General features: G+C 40.3%; 1 protein-coding gene across 3 annotated transcripts; it reads right to left on the minus strand.

Annotated features, from left to right (window-relative positions):
* Nucleotides 1–380: 380 nt before the first annotated feature.
* LOC143369651 (uncharacterized) lies at nt 381–19,217 on the minus strand. Of its 3 annotated transcripts, none has more exons than XM_076813859.1 (7): nt 19,100–19,217; nt 17,366–17,668; nt 14,411–14,617; nt 3,924–4,216; nt 3,541–3,762; nt 2,012–2,299; nt 381–1,465 (listed from the first exon to the last, which is right to left on the minus strand). In XM_076813859.1, the coding sequence occupies exons 2-7, from the start codon at nt 17,664–17,666 to the stop codon at nt 1,319–1,321; spliced, it is 1,458 nt and encodes a 485-aa protein (XP_076669974.1). In that variant the 5' UTR covers nt 17,667–17,668; nt 19,100–19,217; the 3' UTR covers nt 381–1,318. The 3 variants fall into 3 exon arrangements, with proteins under 3 accessions (XP_076669974.1, XP_076669972.1, XP_076669973.1); XM_076813857.1 differs by having other exon boundaries at nt 14,132–14,617; XM_076813858.1 differs by having other exon boundaries at nt 14,132–14,617; nt 17,366–17,670; nt 19,104–19,208.
* Between the last annotated feature and the right edge of the window lie 428 nt (nt 19,218–19,645).

Here is a 19,645-nt window from a genome sequence, read left to right on the forward strand (position 1 = left end):
GCGTTTACGATGCAGAGAGTCCTTTCACGATTAAGGCTTCTTGGAAATTAAATTGTTCAAAAAAGTTTTCTTTGTCCGTTTAAAATTAATAATAGAAGAAGATGATCAGTAAGTAATTATTAGAGATGAATTTTTTTTGTCTCGAAGTATAAAGAAATATAACACTATTAATTTTGGATTAAAAAAGTAATCTACAAGTCCCTTGCAATTAATATTTTATAAGAATTTATAAAGTATCTCTTAATTCATTTATATTGTTTACATATATAAGTGTATTTAAATTCACATATTGTTTAGAACAATATAAAAATATAATACATATGTACATATAATGTAAAGTAAAGGGTTTAGATAAGGATACAGCAGAAAGTTTTTTTTCAACATTATATTTTCAATGACATAAATGATACAGATTTTTTACATTACAGAACGAAATATAAAACGAAATTAAATGGCTTAATATAATATTGGTATATAAATGATGATAGTGTAGCGATAAAATAGTAACACGATAGATAGGTATTCTGTTCTGCCTTCTAAATGTAAGCTCAATTGTCCCGTATTACATAACTGATACAGTTTACATGCAGTTTACATTGATACAATATCACGACATTGAACAGGTATCAGACTTTGCAGAGGATGTACAAAAACTATTATAAATAAATAAATAAATAAATAGATTCAACCTGTGCTGAATATTCTGGTTGGTCTAGAATGAAAACGCGCATTTTTTAACTAGCTCGCTCTTCCTTTTTTCACAAAATATAGTAGTATCAATGAAATTCTAATTAAAATAAAGAAAGCACAAGCATCTTCTTAGCTCTTAAGTTCCCAGCTTCATACCATTGAGCGTAGTAGGTATTTTATTAAAATCAATGTCCATAAAATCGAATATGCGTTACTTCTGATTGACGATTAATTCTTTCCAATACAGAAATTTCTGAAACACAATTCCGATGACTTTGAAGAAATCACTATCGATTAAAATCCAAAGGCTGAGTTAAGACACTTTTTTCCCCGCACGCTGGAATAAATACTTAAGAGGCCAATCCAGGGTTCAGATGCCAAAATACAGAATCAATATTTTTATTACAATATTGATATGCTATAAGTGACTCGCCAATTACCATCGTTAATCCACTAAGTAACACTTTCCCAGATCCCAGTTTACGCCTATCTTTTTGATTCGTCGAAAATGAAAAGCACGCGCCATAAAATGGAACCATTTTCGGTGACACTACTAATCGAGTTCAATTTTATGGTGCAGGCTGTGTGGCGGTTTCATTGGAGACCAACTTCGATGACGATGGGTATTTTATGCGGCGATTGCGACAGGCGGAGGTCGCAGCATCGACCTCGTGGCGGATGACAATTTTTCGGAGACTAAATGAGCGATATGCGACGACCTCTTCCACACGAACTCGCGCGTTCTGTCGTGATCGTCTGCACTCTCCACTCGAACCTGATAAAAATTTCGGACCAATAATGATGAAATTAGAGCAAGTTGTTTTTTTAGTACGGTGTTGGATATGAAAAAGTAGACTGTGATGTACGGAGTGGCTCGTAATAGATAGAATATCGAAAGGGTAGTATGTAATTTTAAGTAAAAAGATAAGTGGGAAATGTAGGATAACGTTTCTTCAAAGGAAGCTTCCTTTTTGAGACAATCGACTTTGAGAAGTCGTCTGATACGTTTGCAATTGAATAAAAATTAGTAGAACTTGGTAGTAGGTACAGGGAAATATATAGAATGGGAGAATTTGTGGAATAATTTTTTTCAGAAAAAATCAGTATTGAAAATCTGATAAGGGAAGTTTAGCAACTCGAAAATTCAAATAAAGTTGATACTTTGTAGAAATGTAATTGAGGTAGACCTAATAAGATTAGGTAAAATTAGGTAGAAGTAATAAAAATTTTTTACCCCCCGGCAAAAAAATTATGATATTCAAAAGGTATGGAATAAAAGTCAAATTCAAACTGTTATGCTTCTCAATGACCTGCAACGTACCTGTTTGGGTTGCAAAACTCGAATGGAGTTCAAGGTAGCTGCGCCACCATGAAGAACCCTGAGACTCAACTTCCCAGACATTTCAGCAGTGGTTGCAGTAGCGCTTCTCAATTCCTTCTTGGTAGACCTGCCGAACTCTTTCTCCACTTTCAGAACGAGGGGCCCCAATGTGAACCTCGTTTTGATCATGGTGTGATCGCTCATCATGTTCACTGATACGTCTCCTGATCTCTGAAGACTTGCTAGTCCGTAGAGGGTGGCTCGAGCTTTCGGCTTGTTCTTCTTTGCCTGCGAATTTAGTAATATTTTAGGTAACAAGGTGCTTAATAGAAGGCAAGAAAATTATTTCCCCTTCAAGTTTTGGCAGAAGTTATTGCCCTTTCGAGATTTGGGAAAAGTCATTTCCCCTTCAAGCTTCGGGGAAAGTTATTTCCCGTTCAAGCTTTGGCAAAAGTCATTTCCCCTTTAAGCTTCGGAAAAAGTTATTTCCCGTTCAAGCTTTGGGAAAAGTCATTACCCCTTCAAGTTTTGGGAAAAGTTATTTCGCCGCCAAATTTGGGAAAGTTAGTTCCTCTCCAAGTTTCGAGAAAAATTATTTCCCCTTCAAGCTTTGAGAAAAGTCAATTCCCCTTCAAGTTCTGGGAAAAGTCATTTCCCTTTCAAGTTTTGGAAAATACTATTTCCCTTTCAAGTTTTGGAAAATGCTATTTCCCTTTAAAGTTTTGGGAAATGCTATTTCCCCTTCAAGATTTGAGAAAAGTAATGTCCTTTTCAAGTTTTGGGAAAAGTTATTTCACCTTCAAGCTTTGAGAAAAGTCAATTCCCCTTCAAGTTCTGGGAAAAGTCATTTCCCTTTCAAGTTTTGGAAAATACTATTTCCCTTTCAAGTTTTGGAAAATGCTATTTCCCTTTAAAGTTTTGGGAAATGCTATTTCCCTTTCAAGTTTTGGGAAATGCTATTTCCCTTTCAAGTTTTGGGAAATGCTATTTCCCTTTCAAGTTTTGGGAAATGCTATTTCCTTTTCAAGTTTTGGGAAATGCTATTTCCCTTTCAAGAAATGGGAAATGCTATTTCCCTTTCAAGAAATGGGAAATGCTATTTCCCTTTCAAGTTTTGGGAAATGCTATTTCCCTTCCCCAGCAAACGATTAAAGATATCTTACAGAGATCATTTTGAAATGTTGCCGCGTGGGATGAGATGGAGCGAGATAAGGATTTTTTGTTCATCATTTCATTATGTAAACTCTGTTAGTGTAACAGAAAATTTTGTTTGTGTTTAAAGATTACTTCAGAAGCATTTTGTGTATTCTTTCAATGCTCCACTTTTGTTTCAGTGGACGTTTCGAGGCATCTTAAAATCAGTTTAAATTAGCTTAAAATAATTGGAATTTCGAAATTTGCATTTTTGCATCTCATGTAAGTATGAATGACTGAAAGCTTACAGAGTTAGTAATTAATTGGTAAATAAATTTCACAATAATATTTCATTCAAGCTTTGAGCAACATTTATATAAATGAACCATAGTTACCTTGTTCTTATTAGTACTAGTCTGATTCTTCGTTTTGTTTTTCGTTCCAGTGCGAGTTTTATTAGTTTTCTTATTGTTCGAGCTAGTTGGTCTTCGGTTCGTAGATTTCGTAACAGTGTCTGCGTTAGATCTGCTTGCAACCTCAGACGCAGAGGTTGTGATTGCTTCCTTATCCGGAGAAGTTGAAGACATTGTTACGTTTTCCCCGAGTTCCACGGTTTTCTACGAATTAATTCGACAGATCGATACAAAGTACAATTCAAAATCCTACCGCCAATTTTACCCCCCAATTTCAAACAAATTACTCTAAAATAATCATTAGTGTTCGTCACTGATTTCGATCTTCAGACTGTTTCTAAAAATCCTCCATCAACATTACTTACCTGTGCGTTTTCGGAGATTTCTGGAATCTCGTTCGATTTCTCTGTCGTCGTTACGATTGTAACCGAAGCACTCTTTTTGGGCCCATTCTTGTTGCTCTTCTTCTTCGGTTTGCTCTTAGTCTTCTGTTTATTCAACTTCGATTTGGAATTCGGATTGGTCAGTTTCACCGTCACTGGATCGTAGTTGCTGCGCAAGATTTTGTTGATCCTCCCAAGAATATTGTCCACGAAGCGATTATATTTCGCCACATAAATCGCTGATACATCGTTGTTCGGTACAGACTGCATTCCACCTGAAATTTTCATATCCGCACACGTGGCGTGTTGTTAAATTTTCTTCTCACGTTTCTTGGAGTCTTCAGCGGCAATGATACTAAATAGCTACGTGTAATCTGTGCCGAGCGAATCAGTTTATAGATCCGTGGTACAAACTGTGCGATAAAATAATACATATATAGTTTGGGGTCACCCTTAAATTACGTAAGGCTTTTTTGGGGAGGGAGGGGGTCGCGAATTTCTTACGTTTTCTTACAAGGGAGGGGGCAGTCAGGTAGCGTCTTACATCATATTTTTTAACCTAATTTTCAATAAATACAAGTCATTAATGTTCCAGAAAAGTAGTGTTAGTTTAAATTTCCCGAAACTAAATTAAACGAATTATATAAACCTGTAAAAGGATTTTAATAACTGAAACAGTTAAGTGTAAAAAATATTTCGCAAGGAGGGGGTTGGAATATCAAATCTTACGAATTCTTATACTGGGGGAGGAAGGGGGTAAGAATTCGCCAAAATTACCCTTAAGTAATTTAAGGGCGGCCCCTTTTCGGTATACCAAATTGCAAGAGAATCCCAAATTTGTGAGAGGTGGGAGGAATTTCCTACGGCAGTCAGGTAGCGTCTTACGTAATATTTTTTAACCTAATTTTCAATAAATACAAGTTCTGTCAGTAATGTTCCAGAAAAGTAGTTTTAGTTTAAATTTCCCGAAACTAAATTAAACGAATTATATAAACCTTTAAAAGGATTTTACTAACTGAAACAGTTAAGTGTAAAAAATATTTCGCAAGGAGGGGGTTGGAATATCAAATCTTACGAATTTTTATACTGGGGGAGGGAGGGGGTAAGAATTCGCCAAAATTACCCTTACGTAATTTAAGGGCGGCCCCTTTTCGGTATACCAAATTGCAAGAGAATCCCAAATTTGTGAGGGGTGGGAGGAATTTCCTACACACGTGCAAAATGTGATCTGTGTATTGGTTTGCAATGGTAAAGAATGGTAAAGCTTAATGCACAGTTTGCAATGTTCAGTATTAGAAAATTATGTTTTCCTAATTGCAAATTGAACATGAAGCTTCATAAGCAGTGACCAAATAATCAGAAATAGACTCGGAATTTATTGATACTAGAAATTATTACACATCTAAAGATTTAGAAAGCTTTAAGAAAAATTCAGGCATTCTTGGAGACAGCATTTTTGCTTTCAGCCAGAGTTTATGAAACACAAATAACAAAGTAAAAATAGTATCGCAAACTTAATACTGGATATGAATAAAAGTGGAACTTCAAGTAGTCGATTTCTTATTCCCTGCAATATTATAAAAGAAATTAAAGTAACTTTGATCCTTTAATATATTAGAAGTACCACTGTACTATCTTCCTTACTTTGGTGAAAACGAAGTATTTTGCAATTGCAAGCACTACAAAAAACATCGAATTATTTTTTAAACCTGCATTCTGTAAATGTAGCACAAATCGTGAACAACAGGTGTTTGCCCTAGAAATGGTCACAGTAGTGTCCTTGACCGCATTTACCAGGGAGCCATTTTTCAATGGCACATCTAACGGGGTATCGACCACTAGGAGATACTGGCAATGACGTGTTGTCTGAGATGAAGTTTACGAAGTGAAACGTTCGAGTGTACTTTCCATTCTTTAAGAAGTCGCTGACCTGGTATTTGGAGAATTCGTTCAGTGTCCTAAATAGCAGTAAAACTTGAGCCTCGGATTCAATTATTTTTTAAGTACTCGATTCGTGTGCACTCGACAAGAATAGCACCGTTCACACCGCAATGCAAAGATATAAAATTAAAAATTTATTTTTTCTTTTCAAAGACAAGGGTAGTATTATTTATTAAATCGTCGGAATATCGAGACAATGATATTTTAATTCTATAGCCATCGTTTGTCTACTCAATTGTATTTTTTAGAAGCTCCTGTATTTTGCGTTCGTATTAATTAATAGTTTTTAACAGATGTGTCGATTCCACTTGACCCTAAATTGGGTCAAGTTATGCAGAAAGCTACCAACCCTCAATGATCTGAAATTGAGTAAATTTAGTTTGCAGATTTTAATTGTTAAAGAAAAGTAGCTGTATTTCTATTTTATTTCTTGTTATTTTGCTTTACAATGTTTTTTAACGGGTTATTTAATCACGAGTAGTATAATTAATATTATTTTTAATTTTCTGTAGTTTCTGTTTTTTAAGCCAAAAATGGAAATATTGTTTGGTAGTTTTAATAATTGTACAATGTAAGAGTTGGTAATTTTTTGCAAAATAAACATCACAAAATTATGAGATCCTTACTGTATTTAACTAATTTTCTGTTATTTCGAGGGTTGGTAGATTTCTGCATAACTCGACCCAATTGTATCTACTCGTTGGTAGGAAAATTCGAAGTATTTAGAATGAAACTGTTAAAATTTTCAATTAATTATGAAATAACTGTAATTTTATGACTATTATTGTTTCTGTTCCGAAAAAAAACTAATATAAAATATTAACTGAAAATTTTATTCCATACATTTTTGTGTAAATAAGAAACTGTTATTTTCTTGAAACTCGAAAAATGTCCTAGTTAAACAGGAACATTTATTCTGCCCGAAAAAAAGTTAAAGTTGCGACAATCAGATGTCCTGAAAATATTATGGGGTAGATAGATCTAAAGTTGAAACCTTGAACCTTAAAACTCACAATGAGCTGTCTCTTCTACATTTACCCTGCTTCTAATTCCTTAAATAACACTAATTAAAAAAATATTCCCAACTTTTATATTTCACCCTTAAATATCTGTTGCAAAGTGTATGACCCTCCAGATCTTTTAATCGAACACACAATAACTGTTAAATAAACCACAGTTAAAGTGTCACTGTACAAAGTTAACTCGAAACAGAAGAAAAAAAAATTTGAAAGTTAAAAGTTCGATGTATATCTTTTATTTAAAAAAAGTTAACAATTTCGTTCGACCCCTGGTAGAAAGTCAAAGTATTCTACACTTTCAAAAGCATGATACTTTAAAGGTCTCTACCCTGACAAGAACATCCAAAAGTCAACAGTAGATTAATCTAAATCCCATTCCCCACCAAATACCTCGGCATTTTCTCTTCTGTGAGAAAAGCTGTAGAATTATAGTCATCTGAGAATTATCTAGTCTTTAATAACGCGGAGCTTCATCCTGCTCTATCCTTTTCGCGAGTAAGTACGCGATTTATTCTCGATCGGAGTGAAAGCCCCGGTACTCGTTGCCGCGAGTACATAAATCGTTGGGCATCGTTAAGCTCACGTCTAGCGTTAAGTTATGCGACGAATCGACGTGAAAAAGTTCCGTGAGGCGACCTCGATGAATTAAGTTCGTAAGAAAGAGCGACAATGTTAACGGTATGTCGGAATCCTTCGGTGAAGCCAAACTGGTCTTCGATCTGGGTCACGACCTGCTTCCTACTCACCTACAGACCTATCTATCTACCTGCGGCACATACAGTACAGGTACAACCTTCCTCGTGCCCACCTAAAAACTCTCCCCGGTCGTTGATCCGATTTAAGCCACTTTCGCCGGGCTTTTCGGGATCGATGCGCCCAAAGTGGACCTTTCGAATGTTTCTAGCGAAATCCAACGCCCCAAGGTCACAATCGCGGCAGCTAAATCATTGTTCTTAAATAGTTTTCCATGATTGATATTTCGTGAAATATTGGCGATGGCTGTAAACTTCTTGGTTAAATTTATATTCAACGTTGGACTATAAATATGCAGGTTTACAGGTGACGTTACGTTGTAAAAATGGTAAGAACAATATACCCTTGGTGAAGTAGTACAAAAGTGTAGGTGGACGCTTGGTATTATATTAGAAAAATGGAAATTTACGCTTTTGTATTGGAGTGCAGTGTAAATTTATAATTTTGCATCAATCTGAAGTGTAAATTTACAATTTTTTAATACGTACAACTAGAGCTGGGACTATTCGAATAATTTAATATTGGAATATTTCGCAAGTATTCGAATGCTATGAATAAACTTCGAATATTTGAGTATTCGAATGTTATTATTCGAATGCTACGAATAAACTTCGAATATTTGAATATTCGTGTGTTAATATTCAAATGCTACGAATAAACTTCGAATATTTGAGTATTCGAATGTTATTATCCGAATACTTAAATATTCGAATAGTATTCGAATACTTAAATATTCGAGTAGTATTCGAATACTTAAATATTCGAGTAGTATTCGAATATTTAAGTAGTATTCGAATACTTAAATATTCGAGTAGTATTCGAATACTTAAATATTCGAGTAGTATTCGAATATTTAAGTATTCGAATAATAACATTCGAATACTCAAATATTCGAAGTTTATTCGTAGCATTCAAATACTTAAATATTCGAATAGTATTCGAATACTTAAATATTCGAATAGTATTCGAATACATAGATATTCGAATAGTATTCGAATACATAGATATTCGAATAGTATTCGAATACTTGGATATTCGAATTATATTCGCCAAATAATTGAGCAACTGAAGTATTCGAATATTCGAATACCGAAAAATTCGACAAATAGTCCCAGCCCTAAGTACAACACGTAATGCAAAATTTCATTTCGTGCTGGACGATAAACAAGGAAGCCTATATTTTGCAATTTAGTTTTACTTTTGCGAGTAACTATGCCTCAGAAACGACTAATTTGCAATCCATGCTTACCAAACACTTCTCTCTCAATTCAGTGTGCACTACCTATCACCCGAGTCTTAAGGATCAACTTCAGTAACATTAAAAATCAGCGAAAATCTTTGTAAATTGGAGGAATGAATCTGTATGCAATAGTAAAACCCCCTGCAAAATTTTAGAAAAATTGATTCGGCAGTACCATCTTCTCTACGAGAATATTTTCTCATTGAAAAATTCCGACGCATGAAAATTATGTATATATAAGAGTTTTATTAATATAACTTTTCGAAAATTATAGTTTGATTATTTCATTTCTAGCAGTTGCATTTCGGGCACATTCCAACAAACAAGTTTATGATAAAAGATTAAATATTCAATAAATTGACAAAATAGAATAAAAAGTAAGTACGAATCCAACTGCATTTGCGATCAAAATACACCATTGTCATTTCTGACTGGTTTTCATCACAGGAAAAAGCCTTATTAATATCTTGGAAATTGATAAACTTTTGGCTAAGATTGTCACTGTAATTCATCCTTAAACACTTTTCCCCCAACGAACTCTGTATAATGCCCATGTTGGAAATACTGAGCAGGTCAACGAGCGTAAAAAGTAACCGTATTTCCAGTAGCGTAGCTTAAAAAACGGTCACCGAAAATACCCAAAAGCTATCAATACTTAGAGCACGATACCATTCGCATCCCCCCAATTCAAGTCAAAACAGTTCTCTTCATAAATCAAAGTAAAATACCATGGCTTATTGCACAAAAAGTGGACATGCAAAAATTCTGAAACTTTGTGAATATGTAGGGGAATTCCTCCTGATTACAACGCAATTTCTGTTTGCTACCCAAATTTACTCGAAGGTGGTGAAACCGACCCGTAAACATCCGGTAATTTTCCGATTTTATCTTATAACACGTGAACTATAAAATAATTTTGTTACCAAATGCTAGCTCTAATTAAAAGAACTAGCTTTTGTCTTGAAACATTTTTTCTATCTCCTACAGTTCGCGAGTTACAACTCAAATAGCCGAATTTTTACAGGTTAATTTCACCCCCTCCGAGTGAGTTTAGTCAGCAAACAAAAATTCCGTTGTAATCAGGAGGAAACCCCCACATATTCCCAAAGTTTCCAAATTTTTCGAATTTTCGGGCTCGGGACCTTCCCTTGCAAGCCACCGAACTAAGAATTCCCTCGGCCACTGTAATTTCGAGGTCAAAATTCCTTGGGCTGCTGGGAGAGCGTGGCTGACATGGATCGGTCCGCTACTACTTCCCCGGGAAAGGCTGAGTCGCGTCGGCTGAGTTGGCTCCGTGATCGAGGACGATCTAGCCGTGACTTTGGGTGTGTGGGTCAGGGTCGTGGACGAGAAGAAGGACTCTTTCGTATTACCGACGCGCGCGTTCGTGCTTTATACTCCGGGTCAGTGGCCTCATTCTGTTTTGGACCGACCGCTCGGTGAAAGCCGAGAAAAAAATTTCAACCCGGTCACACCTTTATCGTATCGAGCCTCGGAGTCATGTAGAAAGTTAATTGGCCGGCGCGGCGACTAATTAAAATTTTTCCGACGCGTTTGCGCCACTGGCTCGCTGCACGCGCACCTCTCGGCAACTGATGACCGCTTCAATTAGCGTCCGACGGACGGGAATTAATCGGACGCTCCGTCTGGCGCGTAATAATGCGCCGAGTGGTAATCACCGTGCTCTATCGGCGAGGAGAGACTCCGATCGATTAGAACTGATTTTGAAAAAGCCTTGGGTAGGTTCCGAGCGAACCTGTTGTCTCGGCGTGGGATTCGAAGGCGACGCAAACATTTTCACGCGACACAAAAATCATGCAGATCGCAGCTTCGAATAAAATTTAAGATGCTAGGGACTCCATTGTGTCTGGAAGCTTTTTAGCATACTAAGTGCTGTGGTGCGCATTTCTAAAAGCACTGCTTAAAGGCGACTAATATACAGTACTATACATATTTTACTTGTTGCTACTAGTGCTACTGCAGAATGTTAAAAAAGCCTGGATTTTACACGTCGGAATAATAAAAAAATTTATCAAAAAATTACGTTATGTAATATAGTATTACAGTCAATAATAGGAGCTTAAGTATTATTAATTTTGATATTAAACTAACTGGTGCAGAGTGTAGCAGCATAAGTAAGCACGTAGGAACTTTGTCTCCACCACTTTGCTGTATAGAATTAATATGTAAATTTCTTTTTAACACTCTGCATGCGTTATCGTGCCGCTACTATTGCTGGGTGTGCTTCTACAAGCCATAGGAGGCGAGGGATCTGAAGGAGGTGAATAGGCAGAAGGAGTTTCGTGCTACTGTCCAGTTACACGTCACTGTCGACTGTCGTAAAACCGTCCACCAAACACGTGCGTCTACGTACCAAAGAAAAGGCAAAGAAATTGCAAGCAAGGGCTACACTACTAGGTTCTACGAACGAGTGACAAGACCTGCGAGGTTCCCGAAATGAAACAGGAGAGGCTTTCGATGGCCAACCCTTTGCAGCAACTCTACAGGCAGTTGTCTCAATTTTTGCTCAACCATATGTGTTCATAATACACTTCAGATTTTATCAAATCTGCTATGCAAATCGCTATATTGCTTTCAAATAAAAAAACAGATTTTGGTTAATTAATTGTAGGGCTTAAGGACCTACGATTAAATGCAAACTTTTGTCGCTCAGAATTGCGATTAATGCTTCTACTTTTAAACACTGGTGAGGAGCTAGAAGAACCGAGGAGCTTCGTTGCTGCAAAGGGTTGGGCCAGCTGAGTGACACAGCACATCACGCATTAGGGGTAGAAAGTCCTTCTAAATTTCGTGGAGGAGAAATGGATTGTCACTTCACCATCTAATTTCCTCTCGAGGGAAAAGAGAACTTATCCTCTGGATCACGCGTCGCGCCGAGTACCTGGACGTGCGCACGGAACCCGTTCGACAGTGGTGACAGAAATAAAAGGCAAGACACAATTTTTTTTTTTCTTTTGTAAAAACAATAAGTTATCTGTATTTTGCAATCCAGAACGGACAATGTCTCTGTACAAGCTTCTCTTCAGACAGAATTATTCAAACCTTGCACGACGAGCGGTACCGCTATTGGCCGTTTCCTTTTTTTAACTGGGAACTTGCGGGTGAGAAATTTAGAGTCTCAGATTACGAAGTATTCGAACTGAGACTTCGTAAGATATAATCAGCGAATATAAATAATGGAGGGGAGGCTTGCAGGGTTCGCGATCGTAAATTTTCGTTTAAACAAATTCTACGGTGCGTAAATATTAAATAGTTAAAAAAGGAAGGGTTGAAGCGAGTCTAAACTAAGGGATGACGTTGGGAAGAATTTTTTATCGGCCAGGTCACGGTATCGCCCACCTCGCAAATCAATGACATTCTTCGAGTATATGGCTCTCTTTCTCTCATTCTTACGTACAAACGCGCGTGATCTCTCTCTCTCTACTCCTCGTTCATTCGATGACCAGTCGATAAATGGATCGAGAAGGAAAAGAAAATACGTGACGTGAGGTCACCAAGCCATGGCATGCTGGATGCCTTCTATTTCACATTACCCAAAGTACCTTTCCTTAATTCCACCATTAACCCTTTCCTGGCGGATGCGGGGTCCACTTTGACCCGCCCCAATTCAGCGACTAAATTACTTCCCCGAGGAGGTAAAGATTTTAAATCATAACAACGTCGGATTCTAATACAAACACCTGCTCCGAGGTACCCATAGATCATGGGTCAAAATTGACCCTCCATGCAACGTGTGGCTAATCTATCCGCCGTGCGAGGGTTAATAAGTGTACCAGCTAGCATAAAGAACCTTTTAAAAATTTAATAGAACTCCTCCACCCCGAGGGACGTTTCAAGCTTCGTGCACGTCAAAGTGGAACTTGCTTAAATAAATTCGGAGACCGAAACGGAACGCTAAACTTCAGGCTACGCGAAACCTCGAACGTCCCATGCGACCGGGGCAACAATTCCGCGCGAGGAGACTTCTCCTTCTTCAAACTTTTCACGTGTAACGGCTGGCCGAAGATTTAGTTGCCAGGCTGAAAGGTACTTTGAGTATTTCGTTCCGTTGCTTTCCTCCTGTCGCTTTGCGTATCGAACAGCACTTGCACGGGCTTCAAATAGTTTAGCTATATACAGTCTCCCTCTTGTGATTCAGCACGTTGCTCGTGCGAACAGTTACAGAGCCGTAATTGGAAGTCGCGCGAGCCCCATCGAAGGGCGCGCGGTGGAAGCCACTAGGATTACATTGACGCGCCACGCTGTCCGACGTCGCGAATGACTCTAAGCAGAGGTGTCGAAGTTAATAAATAGAATAAATACTAATGCTACCGCTACTACCGCTACTTCTATTATTTCCAGGCGTCTCGAAAGGGCACTTTTCAAATTGCAGGCGCGAAGGGATGGTTCCCCGGTCGATACTTCCTTCGGCGTGCCGGCGCCTCTTGCCGGTTCGTTGCTACCGGAGCCGGAGCAACGAGAAGAGGCGCGAGAATAATAAGTTTGTCGGCGGAAGAGTGAAGTGCGTCGAACAGCACCAGTCAACAAGAGCTTCTCCAATCGCGATCGAACTCGTACCGGAGCTTTGCGGCTTGAAGAAAACGGGTGCGCGAGTTCTAAGCGCCTGAGCTGTTAGCCTCTGCGGGATAATTGGTATTGAATGTAAATTCGTTGGTAAGAACTGGCGCGTGAAGTCTGCGCAAACGAACATAAACTAAACTCCCAACGGGTTACCTAGATTCGCCCGTTTAATTACCACCTGCTATTTTCAAACTCATAAGATCATCTCCGGGCGAATCTTCTCTATTCCACTACAGTGACTTCTTGCGTGACTCGAGTTCGAAAAGAGATACCGTGTTTCTGAAGGAATACGCTTTCCTTTTGGCAACAGTTAGGTGCCGCGTTGCTTCAAATTCCGTTCGTTATTCCTGAGAAACAACCACCCCCACTTCGTAATTCCGTACCAGAAACTGCTTCCGCAGGGCTAAAGCGACCGGCGAGCGCACCCGTGCCGTTTCTCCGGAGGACGCGTAGAAAGTATGAACGGCCCCGCGGTGACGAGCGGGCGTCGATGGAATTTTTCGCGCAGGGTATCAGGGATTCGCGGCTTGCCACTCGTTTCCGTTCACCCCCCCTCGGTTAAACGGCCTTTGTCGGCGGGGGTGTGGCGCGCGCGTGCGACTTGCGCGCGTGCTTGCGCCCCGTACTGTGCTTCTTGCTCTTTCCCTTGAACTCACGTGCTTGTCTGGCGCCAGCGATGTCGGCGATGCTACCAACATCGTCGTCATCGTCGTCATCCTCGTCATCGTCGTCGTCGTCGTCATCATCGTCGTCGTCGTCCTCGGTGTAGACTAGGTCCACCTCCTCGTCGTCGTCGTCGTCGTCATCCTCGTCGTCGGCGTCCGCCTCGTTGGTGGACACGGCTGGCACGTGGACCGGGCTCGCGACGGACTCCGAGGCCTCCAGAGGGGTCTCGTGTATACCAGAGACGGCCTGGCCGTCCCCCACAGCGTTACCTTCGTCGTCGTCGGCGCCGGTCACGTCGTCTTCGACCGCCGTCGACTCGTTGGCTGGCTCCGGGGCCGCGTGCTCGGCTTCCTGCGCGGCTGCGTTCAGGTCCGCCTCCACCGCGGCTGGTATCGCCGGGGCCAGAGGCTGGGCGGCCGCCACCGCGGGTGCCGCGGCCGGGATCTGCTCGTCGTCATCGTCGTCGTCTTCCTCCCCTGAAACGGTTGGTTGGTTGGTTACTCTTTTTGCGGAATGATTCGCGCGGGAGATGTAGGTAGGTATCTAACCAGGGAGGATCTCGAATTCGAAGATTCCAAAAATTCTGAAACTTTGTGAATATGTAGGGGATTTCCTCCTGGTTGCAACGTAATTTTCGTTTGCTGACCAAACTCACTCGAAGGGGGTGAAATTACCCCTCAGGATTCGGCTATTTTCCGATTTCGTGTTATAACTCGGGAACTGTGAGAGGTAGAAAGAAAGTTTCAAGACGAATGTTACTTCTTTTAATTAGATCTAGCATTTGGTAAAAAAATTATTTTACAGTTCACGAGTTGTAACAGAAAATCGGGAAATAACCGGATTTCCAGGGGTCAATTACAACCCCCTTAGGGTGAATTTGGGGAGGAAACAAAAATTTTGTTGTAATCAGGAGGAAATTCCCTATATATTCACAAAGTTTCAGAATTTTTTGAATTTACGGGTTCGGGATGTTCTCTTGTAAGTGATTTAGCAGGTTTTATGGGGACCTGATGTGAGGAAATTGAAATTAGAAGAGTCGGAGAGAGGAATTTATTATTATTATTATTATTATTATTATTATTATTATTATTATTATTATTATTATTATTATTATTATTATTATTAGTGTTATTATTATTATTATTATCAACGAGGAACCCTTTAGAATACAGAGAAATGTAAAAAATAATGGGAATTTTTTGTGAGAAAATGTTAAGGGGGTCTTTTCCAAACTTTCAGGGTATTTTATTTCACATTCAAACAATAAAAATTAATTTTTTCGTTGCAAAGTTTTCGGTAGAAATAGAGATATATTATTAGATGGATTATTTTGGAGGCTCCAATTCTTCCCTGAAATAAAGAAAACTAAGGATTTTCTTACGTCTAGTATAATTATATTATTGATGAACCTAACAAACGAAAAAAAGTTAAAAGTTGACAAATTGGTGGGTTCAATTATCAAATTTTATTTATCAAAGTTTTAGGTCCATCGACAATGTAATTATACGAGAAATAAGAAAATCCTTGTTTTTTTATTATTTCAGGGAAGAATTGGGGCCTCCAAAATAATCGCAAATTTGCAACTCCAGCGCGCGAGTCCCTACGAACGTGTTCATAGATCTCCATTTCTACCGAACACTTTGCAACGAAAAAATTAATTTTTATTGCTTGAATGTGGACTAAAATACCCTGAAAGTTTGGGAAAGATCCGCTTAACAGTTTCTTAGAAAAAAATTCCCAAGAATCACCTTATTCCTAGCGTCCTAAATAGGGTTCCCCCTTTAAACGGCGTATGCGCTTGTCTGCAAAGTTTGCAGCATGAGTTCTGCATTCCGAGGGAGATACGATTCAGAATTTGAACGGAACTTAGAATACTGACAATTTAGATACCACCCTGCACGGTGTTCTTGTTGAGTGCTATAATCGAATATTTAGCGAATTCTTTTTTTTATCCATCAACTGTTTTTAGTTTTTTGTTAAAATTGATGAGAATTAATTATATTGATCAAGATGGTTTAAAAGTAACGTTAAAACTTATTGAACCTCACAATTTTAAAAAACTTTTAACGTTACTTTTAACAATTCCATCTTGTACTTAACGTCAGAAATATAACAGTTTGGGGAATGTCTTATTCGGATTAAGAGGAATGATACGATTAGGAAATTAATTAATGGGCAAATTGGGCGAATAGGTGACAAATGGGACAAGAGATGAGATGTACTTTTCAGTACAATTTTGTTAGAATAATTAATATTATACTTATAAACTACCTAAATTTGAAACTTTCCCAATAATTCCTATTTTCCATCAATTCTAAATGACATATCTTCTCAGACATGCGCTCCCAAAGTAATTTATCTCATCAAACACTTATCGCTAAAATTGGAAAGAATAAATTACCGAGAACGTGTCACTTTACATCGAAAGTACAATATCTAAGAAGAGCCGTAAAAGAGACATTAATAACGTACACTTAAAAAATGTATGCATCGCCAAATGTCGATCTTCAATCAATTACAACCATCGACCCGAAGTCGCGAGACTCTTCTGCGAACATCCGTAATTCAACAAAAAAAAAAAACGGAGCCGAAATAATTTCCAAGCAATTAATCGCAAATATCGGACCGATCCTGTCGCTTTATCTCTAATGAACGCGATAATGAGGGAGCGCGCGGAGTTGTAGTTAATCCTGCAGAAATCTGGGTCAACGTAAAAGAAGTAGCGCGTAGAAATTCTTTCCGAACTGGGACCGCCGTCGATTTATGTTAATTCGGGCGGGTTTGAAGCACCTTGTACCGTTACGACTACGCGAACGTACCGGAGTTACCGTCGAACCTGTCGCTAACACGAGCCTCGATGTTTGCATAACGGCAAGCGGCAGATTACAATCGTCGCCATTGTTTAACTCAGCGGAACGTTCAATAGCAACAGGAAGAAAGCAAAAGGCGTCGACCGTGCAAGCATGATGCACCAAGCGTAACGCGTTCTACCTTAGCCTACCTGACGTAGTAAATAAAAATCTTACGCGCGTATTCCCTAAAAAAATTCCTTAAAAAATTCTCGACAATGCAAAAGGAAAAATTGTTACAGATTATGAACCTACGCGCTGGGGAACTAAGTACACAGCGGGTGTGACTAGGCTGTCTTATTCTACTGGCTCTGACGTTCTTCTTGCGCCTGGCGCGTAGGCTATTTTTCTACTCCTGAGGAAGAGATACGTTACCTAGTATATCCTCGATGAAACGTTCCAGGTAGTCTCCGTCGTCGTCGTCGTCGTCGTCGTCGTCGTCGTCGTCATCGTCGTCGTCGTCGTCGTCCCCCGTGATGTCGAAGTCAACGTCGTCGTCGTCGTCGTCGTCGTCGTCGTCGTCCTCGATCACCGCGGGTGGCTGAGCTGCCGCCTGCCTTCCCGTTGCAACGACGTTCTGGTTCGTTGATTTCCCCTCGGAGATCTTTGGTACTGGCGATGCCAATGTCCCGATCGCTAGGCAGCACAACACTGCCAACACTATCGCTAACTTCATGGCTCTGTCGAAGAAACCACACGATTATCGTTTAGTAAACCAAGCGAAGTCGCTAAGTGCCCTGTTTTAACGCGTTCCGGTTAGTCGAAGATGGGGGACATTCCTTCAGTCGGCGGAGCAACTATTTGCCCGGGAAATCTATTCTATTTTGTGAACTGTTTTCACGTTTCTTTGGGGGGGTCATCATTTAGAGTCTAGAGCTCTAGAGCTGTGGACTTCGGGTAGGAATGAATTGTATATTTCTTTGATATATCATGAGAAGAAAATAGCTGTGCTGAACGGCAGAGAGGTGTTGTTAACTTCTGAACGTTCTTTGAAGCTTTTGGCATCTAGGAATCGAGACAGACTGTCCAGTTGGTGGGAAGAATCTTTGTCAAATCACTGTTCTTTTGGAATGGTGCATTTCAGATGGCTGAAAGCACTTTGCGGGGTTATTAGATATTGCTATCTCGTTCTGTTAGTGGATTGTATTGTGCGGTAATTGAGAATGATGTTAGAGCTAGATTAACTCGGAACACGAGTGGTTAGCTGTAATATTGCCTGAGGGAAGGGTTATTAATTGAAGTGTAACAATGAGAACAACGCGGTGCTGAAGAACAAGCGACCGGGTGTACAACTTTCTCAGGACCACGAAAGAATTCCATTTGACACGGGGTACCATGACCTTCGCCGAGGGACATCAGGATTCCCATGGTGTTACATTCTCACACACCCGTGCAGTTTAGCATCCTGTACAGCTAACGGTAGGCAAATGAACGTTACTTGGCCATTTTCCAAGCGAATCCATCGCGCGGTCTCTTCGACCTTAAAAGTCTCATCGAGCAAGAAGATACAAATTCTCTGCGCCATTCGCTGCTGCATGGGACCTTACAATTCACATCCCAGGTACCACTAGACCCAAATCAAGGAAGCTAACAATTCTCATTCTACTACCCCAGCCTCGGGTTGAATTAAAATTCCGAACTACATTCCTAGGCTCATCGTTAATTAATTAAAGAATCCCCCCTAATCTACTCTACCTCCAGGTCGTTTAACGCCTGGGAATACCCGCTCCGAGGTCTGTCGAGCAACAAGGTACACGCGCACGATTCAATCCCAAACGAGCTACATACTTCTAGGTCACCACGGAATCGTCAAAGTACCTAGGCAATCGATGGATCTCCGCGAGGTACGTACGATCGAATCCCAAACCCGGGCGAGTTACCCTAGCTCACAACGAATTGGCCAAGGTGCCGAGACACGCGACAATCGATCGATCTCTACCCCACTGTCGTTGCACACAGCATCACTGAACGCCTGTGGGTCCACCGGCGCGATCACTTCTCGCGGGTACCTCTCCACGCCGCCCACTAATCCGATCGGAATATCCACGGGGAGGGGTAGGGGTTTGATAACCGGGTGTACGTGTACACGAGCCAGCGGTTCCCTTCGACTCACCTCTCCTTGCTACTTGTCAACGTCCTCTTTAGGTACAAGCACGAGCGACCCGTGTCTAAAGGTGATCGGGGCGATCGACGTAACGCGTCTGATCCACCGAGCGACCCGGTGAGAGTGTTAAAACAGACGAGGCGCCTTGCTACGACCCTTTTATACCGAGCTGCCTCCACCTCCTTCGTTCTCGTTCGCCGTCCTCTTTCTCCACGGCGTGCTACACCTTCTTCGCGGTCTCCACGTGGCCCCGTCGCGTTTTCTCCCTTTCCTGAGAATAACCATTGTCCCCGCCGTCGTTGAGGCTCGGGCGGGGAGGGAGCGGCGAGCTTAAAGATGCGCGGGGTCACCCGGGGACGCTCGCCCGCTGGAACGGGCCCGTCCAGGGTGCCGGAAGTGGTGGCTTTTATGAAAAATTTATATAACGTTGCTCCAGTTCCGTTGGCTCCTTTCTGCTCGATCAGCCGCTACGCCGCGACAATCATTGACACACATTCCTCGCTTAAACAAATAGCTTTCCTTCGATTCTGCTGACCGAGGAATAGGATCGG

The sequence above is a fragment of the Andrena cerasifolii genome, chromosome 6 (assembly GCF_050908995.1).
Source record: "Andrena cerasifolii isolate SP2316 chromosome 6, iyAndCera1_principal, whole genome shotgun sequence".
NCBI lineage: Eukaryota > Metazoa > Arthropoda > Insecta > Hymenoptera > Andrenidae > Andrena > Andrena cerasifolii.

Bases quoted from the DNA above. Each gene is read 5' to 3' on its own strand.
- LOC143369651 (XM_076813857.1), bottom strand. From the start codon at position 17,666: ATGAAGTTAGCGATAGTGTTGGCAGTGTTGTGCTGCCTAGCGATCGGG. The intron at 14,618-17,365 runs GTAACGTATCTC...CAACCGTTTCAG, and splicing joins TTTCATCGAGGATATACTAG to GGGAGGAAGACGACGACGAT. The intron at 1,466-2,011 runs GTACGTTGCAGG...AATTTTTATCAG, and splicing joins GAGTTTTGCAACCCAAACAG to GTTCGAGTGGAGAGTGCAGA.